This window comes from Balaenoptera physalus (genome assembly GCF_965194825.1).
Source record: "Balaenoptera physalus genome assembly, chromosome: 11".
Lineage (NCBI taxonomy): Eukaryota > Metazoa > Chordata > Mammalia > Artiodactyla > Balaenopteridae > Balaenoptera > Balaenoptera physalus.
Genome location: NC_138896.1, coordinates 14,090,533 through 14,103,314, shown reverse-complemented (window position 1 = coordinate 14,103,314; position 12,782 = coordinate 14,090,533). Strand labels below are relative to the sequence as shown.

The 12,782-nt window shown below is 39.4% G+C and overlaps 1 protein-coding gene across 1 annotated transcript in view; it reads left to right on the top strand.

The window, feature by feature from the left end:
- The window catches only part of KIF13A (kinesin family member 13A), a 216,781-nt gene that overhangs the window by 90,219 nt on the left and 113,780 nt on the right, over nt 1–12,782 (top strand). Inside the window, 1 exon segment of the mRNA XM_082415147.1 lies at nt 552–564. Coding sequence (XP_082271273.1) covers nt 552–564 — 13 coding nt within the window.

Here is a 12,782-nt window from a genome sequence, read left to right as displayed (position 1 = left end):
TGTTATTGGTGATAAGGAAGGATGTAACTTGCTTTTAAATTTTTATTCAGGGTTGAAATATGTGAAAATTGTCATCTAAACCATGGTTTTTAATTGGGAAAAAAATCCTATATTGATTAGAGTATTTTTCAAAGGAAATATACATATATATTAAGGCAAATTTAAGAAAAATTTAAATGTGAAAATTGATTTTAAAGTATTTGACCGCATGCAGTATGATTGCAGCATCTTTCTTTATTCTGATGCTCTTTTTGTTGGCATTTTTAGAATCATTAAAAATACCTCTGAATGACTGGATACATTCTATTAAACCAGAAAAGAAACTGAGGCCCGCACTATATTTTTGAACAAATACAAAAGTTTATCACCTCAGGCAGTGAAGTGAATATGGCTCCTGATCTTTGTGAAGTAGAATATCTTTCAGATCATGTAATCAAGATGCTGAGTTTCCCTTGTTTTTTTTCTCTTTCATTGCTTCCTTCTGATGTGTGCCTGCTGTGTTGACAACGCTCTCTACTTCTGCTGCTGAATGTTTTGTTTCCATCATTTAGGAAACCTCCCAAGGTAAGCACTGATAAGGAATTTGGCATGCATGCATGCTGGCCAAGTGTGCCAAAATCCTGAATTTTATCCATCACAATAACCCATGTGAAGCACCTCTGCTTTTGAGAAGGCAAATCGGCATTCTAATGTAAAACTTAAACCGTGAGCAAACAATTAACGTTGGTAATGATATAAAATGCAAATGGTCCTCTACATTTACAAAGCACTTTCATACATTATTTCATTCTTGGAATTAATGCTTGGGTCAGAACAAACCTGTTTGGTTACTGTTTCTATTTTATTGATGATGAAATGAGGCTCAGAGAGATGAAATAAAATGTCCTAGTTCACAGATTGGGTAAGCGGAGAACTAGATAATATCACCACCTAGAAAATGGAAAAACAAAAATGGTAACATAATGATAGGTTAGTAACTATGGTTATTGACTGGACAAACTTTCTTTTCTGGGTCCTACTAAGAATAATTGATATCATCAGAAAAATTCTCCAAACTTCTAGGGTTTCAACCATCTACCGACTTTATGTGCTTTTTTTGGAGTTTCTAGCCAATCACAAAGTCCACTAATTAGAGCTAGCCCCCTTGTTCTGGCCAGCCTTTGATGGCATGTGTGCCAGTGAGAAGCGCAAAAGTTAGAGAGTAGGTAGGAAAAGAAGAAAATGAGAAGCAGGGCATCTGAATGACCAACTCCTAAATAATTGAAGGCTTATTTTATTACTGGTGAGTATTTTATTGGGTATCCAAGGGACACTTAGTGCCAAAAGGAAGGAAAAATGCAACAAGCCCCTGACCAATGATGCTGGTTATAGCTTTGTTTTTTGAGATGGGATCAAGTCAGGCTACACCCACACACATTATCTGGTCAGAATCTAAGGCATGTTGGGTGAGGGGAAGAAATCCAGAATAGATTAGGTTTACTTACCTCTGGGATTATGAAGGAAAATCGAACTTAGCTTTTGAAGTATTGAAAGCCACTAAATTGCTAAATGTTAGCCTTTTATGTTTATTGAAGGCAGTATAGGAATGGTCCTTGGCACTGAGAGTTCCAGCTCCAAGAAGGAAGGCATGCATTGAACAAATAATACGAAATCTTTTAAGAAAGAGGAAATATATGATGTTTAGAAGTATAAGCACTGGCATCCTGGCCAAATCTGGGGGATTGGAAGGTTCTCCCTGAGCAATTATTGATGTGGATATATCCCTAAAATTTGCAACCAAAAATGTCTCTGCTACTCAGAAAGATGGGAGCTCCCCTTAAGTAGCTCTTCCTTCCCTTGCTGTTGGTTCCTAGAGGTTTCAGAACAGACAGTCCACCTTGTGATATATTTCATTCTTTCCCTACAGAAAAAGGCAATGAAATCCTGAGCAATTCCACATATGGTTACTTAATGAAGGAGAAACAGTGAAATGAAAAAGAGGCACAAAAACACATTTTCTAAAAAATCGCTAATTGCTTTATACACAGAAAATGTTCTGGTTATTTTCTATCCAGTATCTATAGTATGGTGGTTTCACTAGGTATCCTACTGATAGTTCCTAAGAAGTGTCATAAAACTATCAAAATAAAATGAATGTTAAATCACCACATTTAAATATGTATGTGCATGCCATAATACACATCTGGAAAGTATAAAGATCATCTTGAAATAAAATAAATGACATAATAGAGTCAAATTTTTTAGAAAGACACTAAAATAGATAAGGTCTTTTCTTGCAGAAACTATAAATATTGAAAGCAAATGGGAAATGGAAAGATATTTTTAATGATGATTATATAAGCATGACATTTTATTGATTTAAAACAATGAGATTTTGAACATGAATAATTAGCAAAAGCATCAAAGAAGACAGGTTGTTTCGATTTAACAAATATTCTGGGTAAGGGCCAAGTGCTGCATGAATCAGACCTGATCCTAGCATTCTAAAACGGTTGGGGTAGGGAACATATGCACAATATAAAATCAGTTGTGTTAAAGGCCACAAGAGGAAAATATTTGTGGAACTCATAGGATGAAGAGTCCTGTTCTGACTTCTGCAGAACTGACAGCTAAGACTGGACAAAATATTAAAAACCTATACTTGAAGGCACTGGAAAAATACCAAGTTAATGGACAATTACCAGACCAAGATCTAAGAGGAGGTGGAAATGTAGAGAGGTGAATCTGGTATTTGGGTGTTTGCCATTCAGACAAAAGTAGCTTAAAGGCAGAGCTGTGTTTCTGACAGTCTTGTAGGGTCTAGGGGACCAGGGGGAAACAGTGTTGGAATTCAGGGTCTTCCAGAGGTGGAATCCTTGGCAAACTTCTTATGGTTTCGGTTGGCAACATGGTTTGCGACCCAGCCTTGGGTGGGGTGTAAAGGTGAAACAGAAGTAAACCAGTCCTCACATGGATTGCTGTGTGATTGCAAGTTTCTTTGTGTGATCCAGGAAGTCTCGAGCACTAAAAATGGATCAAAGTGATCCTAGAATGTAGGTCCCCATGTCACCTGGCAGGAAAGCAAATGTAATCCTGTCTCTAATGATTCTACAAGGCATTTAAAAAATATGATGTGCAGCATCCAGTCAAAGATAGAGGTGCATTGCAAGATAAGGCAACGTGAACAAGAACTATGCTAATGTATATATATGGAATCTAAAAAATTGGTACCGATGGACCTAGTGCCAGGGCAGAAATAAAGACACAGACGTAGAGAATGGACTTGAGGACATGGAGGGGAAAGGGAAGCTGGGACTCAGTGAGAGAGTAGCATTGACATATATACACTACGAAATGTAAAATAGATAGCTAGTGGGAAGCTGCTTCATAGCACAGGGAGATCAGCTTGATGCTTTGTGATGACCTTGAGGGGTGGGATAGGGAGGGTGGGAGGGAGGCTTAAGAGGGAGGGAATATGGGGATATATGTATGCATATAGCTGATTCACTTTGTTGTACAGCAGAAACTAACACAACATTGTAAAACAATTATACTCCAATAAAGATGTAAAAAAAAAAAAAGAACTAACAGAAATAATAAAGAAGTAGAAATAGAATCACAGATACTTCAGATATTCAGATTGTTAGGCATGAACTTTAAAACAGCTATGCTTATTATATTCAAAGAGATAAAAGACAAGATTTTAAAATGTTAGAGAGGACTGGAAATTATATAAAGTGACAAGACAAATTTGGAAAATTACCCAACAGAAATTCTTACCCTGACAAACCCAAAACCAAAATTAAGAACTTAGGGTTTAGCAGCAGAATAGATCCAGCTGAAGAGAGAGTTAAATAATTAGAAGAGAAGATAGGTTAGCAGAAAATATCAAAATGAAGTACAGAGGAGACAAATGGTACTGGAACAACTGGACATCCACATGCACAGAAATGAACTTAGACCTTATACCCTTCACAAAAATTAACTCAAAATCGATCATAGATCTAAATATAAAATGCAAAACCATAGAACTTCTAGAAAATAACATAAGGGAAATCTTAGAGAACATGGGGTTGGTGATCAGTTTTTAGATACAACATCGAAAGTCTACCCATAAAAATAAAATTGATTAATGGGATTTCATTAAAAGTAAAAACTTCAGCTCTGCTAAGACACTGTTTAGAGAATAAAAAGAAAGCTGCAGACTAGGAGAAAATATTTGTAAAACTAATCTGATAAAGGACAATTATCCAAAATATACAAAGAACTCTTAAAACTCAACAGTAAGCAAGTGAACTACCCAATGGAAAAAAATGGGCAAAAGACCAGAAAAGACCCTTCATCAAAGAAGATACACAAATGGCAAATACACACATGAAAAAATGCTCAACATCATATGTCATAAGGAAATTACACATTAAAACAACACTGAGATACCACTACACACCTATTAGAATGGCTAAAATCCAAAAATCTGTCAAGACCAAAGCTTGTGAGGATGTGGAACTCTCTGTTGCTGGTGAGAATGGAAAGTGGTATAGAAAGTGTGGAAAGACAACGTGGAAGTTTCATGTAATGCTGAACATAGTCTTATCGTACAACCAAGCAATCATGCTTCTAGCTATTTACTCAAATGAGTTGAAAATTTCTATCTATACAGAAACCTGCACATGAGTGTTTACAGCAGCTTCATTCAAAATTGCCCAAAACTGGAAGCATTCAAGATGTCCTTCAGTAAGGGAATGGATAAGCAAACTGTGGTCACGATCCTGATGCTTCCCTCAGGCCTGACCCCAAAGGGAAAGTGCCCACTGGACCTTACAAATCTCGCCACCAACTTGCATTCTCTTGTCATTAATAGTGTTTTCCTAAGGAATATCTTTTCATTATTCTCTGTGTGGGCAGTTATTGAAATTATGTCTAATTATATGATGATGGTAAATAATCTAACTGCAATATTTACTGTTTCTATTATGTGTAAGGATTTTGTACATTTTACTAAAAAATATTCTAAGGTAGAAGTGCTGATTAGGAGAAAGGAGGGGCTGTCATTTTGAATATTTGGTTGAGTTATCACTATTCCTACCCAACTGTTATGACGGAAAAAATCTCACATTCTTTATATCCATCCCTGGAACTGTACTCTTAGAATGCTATTTTCATTGTTAAAATTAATAATAGCTATCTTTAATTCAGCACTTACAATATGCCAGGTCCACTTTATTTTTTATTTTATTTTATTTTTTTTGGCTATGTCGAGTCTTAGTTTTGGCACACAGGATCTTTGTTGAGGCATGCAGGAATTTTCTCGTTACAGTGCGTGGTCTGCTTGGGTTTCTCTCTAGTTGTGGTGTGCGGGTTTTCTCTCTCTAGTTGTGGTGGGCGGGCTCCAGGGCACGTGGGCTCTGTAGTTTGCAGCACATGGGCTTAGTTGCCCTGCGGCATGTGGAATCTTAGTTCCCCGACCAGGGATCAAACCTGCGTCCCCTGCATCGGAAGGCAGACTCTTTACCACTGGACCACCTGAGGAGTCCCTGCCAGATCCACTTTAAATCCAAATTAAAATTCAGTGCAAACTTGGATGCCTTCAGAGAGGAATGGGGGAAATCAGTAGTTGCCAGGAGGAGTGAGAGGAGAGGAGAGATGAATAAATAGGTGAAGTACAGGATTTTTAGGGCACTGAAACTATTCTGTATGATACTTTAAGGGTGGATTATGACATTATGCATTTATCAAAACTCATAGGACTGTACAGCTCAAAAGAGTGAACCTTTATGGAGTTTAGTTATTAATAATGTATCAATATTGGTTTATCTATTTATAACAAATACAACACACTAATGCAAGTTATTAGTAATGGGAAACTGCCAAGGGGGTGTTCAAGAAGAGGGAGTACATGGAAACTCTTTGCACTAGCTGCTCAATTTTTCTGTAAATCTAAACTCCTTTAAAAAATTATTGTGAAAAAATAAATTAATTCATACTCACAGAAGAAAAAAGAAAAGCCATGTGATCATCTCAGTAGATGCAGAAAAAAGCATTTGACAAAGTTCAACACTTATTTATGATATAAACTTGCAGCAAGCTAGTAGTAGACAGAAATCTCCTTAAAATGGTAAAGGGCATCCATTGCACATCTTCAGCTGTCATTGTATTTAACTTTCCATCCAAGATGGGGAATAAGGCGAGGATATTGCTCTAGCTACCTCTATTCAATACTGACTGGAGTTCTTAGCCAGTGTAATTAGGCAAGAAAAAGAAATAAAAGAAATTCACCAATAAAGATGAAAAAAAAAGAAATTCAGATTGGAAAGGAGGAAGCAAAAGCATCTTTATTTGTAGGTAATAAGGTCATATATTTGAAAAAAATTAAGAAATCTCTAAATAAACTTCTAGACCTTAACAAGTGGCAACGTAGCAAGAAAAAGGTGAAAATACAAATTGTACTTCTTTACACTAGCATGAACAATTAGAAAATAAAAATTTAAAACAACCCAATAAATTACAGTAGCTTCGAGAACATTAAATACTTAGGGATATACTTAGTGAAAAATGCACAAGACCTTTTTATTAACATCCCACATACATATTTGGCCATTGGATTGTAGACAGATGTGCCGAGAGATGGAGAAAATATCAACTATATTCAGAGAATGACATAGCATAGAGATGGACTACTGGTACGTGAAGGGGAGTCCTGGGTGACACATCCAGAAGGAGGTTGAGGAGATTCCCTGGTGGTCCAGTGGTTAGGACTCTGCACTTCACTGCCAAGGGCCCAGGTTCGATCCCTGGTCGGGGAACTAAGATCCAACAAGCCATGTGGTGTGGCCAAAAAAAAAATTAAAAAAGAAGGAGGTTGAAACCAAATCCAGCTGTGGAAGACCTTGACGCCAGGGTTGGACCTTGATACATTCAGTGTCTCTGTTTCCTATTTTGAACAAGGCAATGGCGTAGTTCAGGCTCCCTTTCAGAAGGTTAATCTGAAAGCAGAGCATAAAATAAATTGGATTTGGTCAGTGGTTGGGCTCGGGATGGTATTCAATAAAATGTGCCAGGAAAGAGGTAATGAGGGCCTGCACTGGCGCGGTGCCATGAGACTGGAGAAGAGGAAGGGAAGAATGATCAAAACATTGCAGAACTAAAATATCCAGGACTTGGGTGCCTATAGCATGTGGGAGAAGACAATACAGCAAGAGGAGTCAGAGTTCAGGTTTAGACTGGGTTGAATTGGAAATGATGGCAAAGCATCTGATATAGATACCTAGAAGGTTGTACAAGGTTGGTAGTCTGCCCTAGAAAGGTCAGGTAAATTCTTGTGGGAAGGAGATAGGAGATAAAGGAAGAGGTATTGATTATGTTGTCAAGGAAGAAAGGATTAAATGGAGTAGAAGACCTGAGAGTAGAGGCTAACACCCTGGGACCCATCCTGCTCTAGGGAATGGAAAGATGGGGAAGAACCAATGAAAATTCAGAAGAGAAAGCAGGTACTCATGTGGTACTGCTGCTCGTGATGGCATTGAGGACACATACTTACACTCGCCAAATTGTGTTTCTTCTGTTCTTAAAAGTTATTTTTTCTAGTGTTGTATTAGGACAAGGAAAAAAATATTCTTCTGGTTGACATTTAAAAGTGAGATTAAACATTTTTTTATATTGCATGGGTATGTAGCATATTAGAATAGAAAGGAAAATTTACACAGATTTATCCTTGTATAAATTGTTTTGTACTATACATTTGGATTTTTCTCTCTGGTGTTACATTTTGTAAATTTGTACTCCAGAGTGGAGAAACATTTATTTTAGCATGGGCTGAGTGCATACCTATTAATCCTTTTACCAGTAGCATATTATGCAATGTTTATTGGAGTGTGTTCTACTTCCCTTAAAAAGAAAAATAAGCTTTAGACAAACATGGAGACACCTGCTTTATGCCTCCTCGTTAGTTTAAAACAAAGAGCTTTGGGACTTCCCTGGTGGTGAAGTGGTTAAGAATCCACCTGCCAATGCAGGGGACAGTGGTTCGAGCCCGGTCCGGGAAGATCCCACATGCCACGGAGCAACTAAGCCTGTGCGCCACAACTACTGAGCCTGCGTTCTAGAGCCCATGAGCCACAACTACTGAGTCCATGTGCTGCAACTACTGAAGCCTGCACGCCTAGAGCCCGTGCTCTGCAACAAGAGAAGCCACCGCAGTAAGAAGCCCGTGCACTGCAACGGAGAGTAGCCCCCGCTCGCCGCAACTAGAGAAAGCCTGCGCGCAGCAGCGAAGACCCAATGCAGCCAAAAATAAATAAATAAATAAAACAGAGCCTTTGTCTCATAATTTTCAGAGTTGAAATAGGTGTGTTTTTCCTTATTGGTCTGACTGTAGTTTTGAGTCTTAAGGTTTTTGTCTTAGCGGTATTGCAGATGGAGGTAAAAAGGGGACATTGCTTGTTTGGTTAGTCACCTTCTCACAAACATTGGATTTTGGCAGGGAGGTGGTACAGAGGGAGAAGACGCATGTGTAAGATCTCTATCTAATTATGTGTTAACGCACGCTTTATTGATGGAAAACAGGAAAATGTCCCAGTCACAGTAGCTTTGCCTTCAGAAGCCCAGTTCTGGATCTCCCCGATGGCCCTCAGAATATCAGGCATGTTCTAGGACCGTTCACTTTTCCTGCTTTTGTCATTTCTGGCACAAGTGTCTTACTTTCCCCCAGAGCCACACTGAAATACATGCAGAGAAAAACAAATGAATTGTTCCTCCTTTTTCTGTTTTCTTCTTCATCCCTCAGTGTTTACTGAGCACCTTCCATGTGCCAAGTGAGCACTTTGGAGCTGGAAGAAATTTCTGAACTCAGACTGTTCAGACCGTCTTCTTTAAGACCAAGGAGATTGAGGCTTAAGGAATGAATCAGCCAAGACCATCCAGTGAGAGAGCTTTTTGGCCCCAATTCTAGGCCTTCTGATGGCTGCTACTATCTGTTACTCCACATGGTTGTAAAGTGGTTTTTCTATTTGTTGGGTTTTATGCAGTAAAGAAAATGGGAAAGAGTAAGAAGGAAGAGTTTGGGGAAAATGTAAATATCTGTAAGATCATTTTGTTAAGGATCATATTCTTTTTTACTCAGTTTGCTCATTTTTAAAGTCATGATCATCGTTCTGATATCTCCATAAGTTAGGGTAAGAGTCATCTGAACAATTTGATCTTATTAATTAAACTCACTTTAAATGTTTTTTATTTTATTTACAAGCATTGTTAGGCACTGCTGAACTTCAAGGTGTTTAATCCCTCTTCTAGTTACATAAATTTGTTGGCAAAATCGTGAGCAGGAGAAAATGACATCATAACAAAATTAAATTGTTACTTTTTTTTTTTTTTTAAAGGAATTCCTTTATTTTTTTTTTAATTATATTTATTTATTTATTTTTAGCTGTGTTGGGTCTTCGTTTCTGTGCGAGGGCTTTCTCTAGTTGCGGCAAGCGGGGGCCATTCTTCATCGCGGTGCGCGGGCCTCTCACTATCGCGGCCTCTGTTGTTGCGGAGCACAGGCTCCAGACGCGCAGAGCTCAGTCGTTGTGGCTCACGGGCCCAGTTGCTCCGCGGCATGTGGGATCCTCCCAGAGCAGGGCTCGAACCTGTGTCCCCTGCATTGGCAAGCTGACGCTCAACCACTGCGCCACCAGGGAAGCCCAAAATTGTTACTTTTTGAAGGCAGTTTCCTTTAAAGAGTCATGCTGCCATACCAAAAACCTGCCTTTACAAAAATTACTCAGAAAAAAGTAGGGGGAAGTCTGCCATCTGAAGTGCAGTTGCCTTCAGACTTGTTTTACAGTGTGTGACCACCATCATTTTCATCGTTCACTTTGTGCATTTCTGAAAACTAAGTGTTGGCCTCAAACGAGATGAGTTCTAGACCTGCGCTGTCCAATACAGCAGCCTCTTAGCCACATGTGGCTTTCGAGCATGTGCTAGGTGGCTGGTCAAAATTGAGATTTTTTGTAAGTGTAAAATACACACCAGACATCAAAGAATTAGTATGAAGAAAAAAAAAAAGATAAATTTTTTAGATGTATTAGGGTACATTAAAATATTATTAAAATTGATTTATCTCTTTACTTTTAATGTGCCTATAGACACAATTTAAATGACATATGTAGCTTGGATCATACTTCTGTCAGACAGTACTGTTTCAGGCCAAACACATGGCTGAGTACGGAATGTCTTTTCGGCATCCGTCCTGAGGCTTTTGTTTATTTCTTTTACCCTGTTAAATACAGCCGCTCAGCTGTCACCCCTTACATTTCTGCCTTTATATCTGAGTCCGTGAGTGTTGCAGCTGCATGAATTGAATGGCAACATAGCCTTCCTGCTGTGCGTTTTCCCTAGGGAGCATTTTTACTTTATTCATTCAAAGGTCATTAATTAGACAATTATTAATTGAGAACGTTTGCAGGAAGTATTGTGGGGCTCAAGAGGTGATTCAACTAGTGGTTCCTGCTCTCTGGAATTCACAGTGTGGTGAGGAAGATTAAACATATACAGCACTTTAAGTAGTGGAAAATAGATTATGATAAACATCATCATTCATTGTTCCAATATTCTGTGACTTCAGAGGAAGAAAAGCTTCCTAGCTAAAAGTGGATCTGGAGGAGGGCCTTCAAGTATGGGGAAGGTTTCAAAAGGCAGAAATATGGCATAGGAATCAAGATGTATGCGAGGAACAGAAACAAAGTAATTGATGGCAAAGGAGAACTTTCTCTGTTCATAACACATCTGACCCCATATGTATGGGTTTTCCACACCAAACAGTTCTCTTTGGATACCAACTGGGTAGCCTACAAGTCACTTCAGTTCTGGCAGTAACTCCCCAGAGCTGGCACAGACCCCATAGATAAAGGGCTCAGTCCCACAAGACTGCGCTCCCTCAGACACTAATCGCAAGTAGTGGGTCTCCAGGTTAAACGCTTCTATCTGATTTTGCTACCAATCAGGGCTTTCCAAGACCCCCTCCTCAGGTTTGATAATTTGCTAGAATGGCTTACAAATCTCAGGAAAACACTTACTTAGGTTTACTGGTTTATGATAAAGGGTACAGGTGAGCAGTCAGAGGAAGAGGTGTGTGTGGTGAAGTCCGGAAGTGTCCCGAACACAGGAGCTCCTGTCCTTGTGGAGTCACGTCACCCTCCTGGCACATGGATGTGTTCACCAACCCGGAAGCTCTCTGAACCTTGTCACTGAGGGGATTTTTTAACATCTTTATTAGAGTATAATTGCTTTACAATGTTGTCTAAGTTTCTGCTGTATAACAAAGTGAGTCACCTATATGCATATGTATATCCCCATATCCCCTCCCTCTTGTCTCCCTCCCACCCTCCCTATCCCACCCCTCTTGGTGGTCGCAGAGCACTGAGCTGATCTCCTCCCTGTGCTATGCAGCTGCTTCCCACTGGCTATCTATTTTACATTTGGTAGTGTATATATGTCAATGTTACTCTCTCACTTCGTCCCAGCTTACCCTTCCCCCACCCTGTGTCCTCAAGTCCATTCTCTACATCTCTGTCTTTATTCCTGTCCTGCCCCTATGTTCATCAGAACCATTTTTTTTTTTAGATTCCATATATATGTGTTAGCATACGGTATTTGTCTTTCTCTTTCTGACTTACTTCACTCTGTATGACCGACTCTAGGTCCATCCACCTCACTACAAATAACTCAATTTCGTTTCTTTTTATGGCTGAGTAATATTCCTTTGTATATATGTGCCACATCTTCTTTATCTATTCATCTGTGGATGGACACTTAGGTTGCTTCCATGTCCTGGCTATTGTAAATTCACTGAGGGAATTTTAGGGAGGCATGACCGATTATTAACTCAGTCTCCAAGCCCTCTCCCATTCCTAGAGATGGTGGGAGTGGGGCTGAAAGTTCTAGGTTTCTAGTCAAGGCTTGTCTTTCTGGCAGCTGGCCCCCATCCTGAAGTTATCTACAGTTCCGCAATAAGTCGCCTTATTCAGAACAAAAGAGGCTTCTATCACCTGGGAGCTTCCAAGGTGATAGAGCTCCTAAATGGAGCTCAGTGTCAAGAATAAAAGACTTCCTATCACTCACAAAAGTCCAAGAGCTTTAGGTGCTCTGTGTCAGGAACCAAACATATATTTCTCATAACATCACAGATGTCTTGGGAAGTGCAAATTTTGGTAGAGTACAGGTCATCCCCAGCAGTGAACCCTGTCACCCTTTCCAGTTTGATCTGACTGCACAATAAATGTTTGCAACCCCTGGACCACCTCAGGTGCTTCTGTGACCTGGGGCCTGGGAGTCAGCACAGCCTCCTTTATGTGCTGGACCACCAGGCCTGGTCCAGCAGAGGGTGGTAGGCAGATGAGATGAGGCCTTGGTCTGCAAGTTCTGAATCAGACCCAGAGATTGCTCGTGGTAGGCGATATCAGGGTGACTCAAATTCGATCTAGGTTTAATTTTTTTCCTTCTTTTTAAAATTTTTTTCCTTCTTAATGAGCAACATTAATCATTTATTGGAGACAATCTAGGATCATACAGTATATGCTTAGACATTTGCATCTGATCGTTTGGTCTGTTTTTGTGGAAGAAGAAATAGTCTGTGTGTGAAAACATCCAAATTACCTTTTGCATATGCTGTTGGAAGTTATTTGGGTGGCTAGTTTTTCTGAGGAGAAGTAATCAGGGCATGAAAGAACCATGAAAGTAATGCCACAGATTGTGCATTTGTGACACCACCACCCTTGCCCCTCAGCAACCAGTGAAGCAGATTTTAAAGCTGAATAATGAAGGAT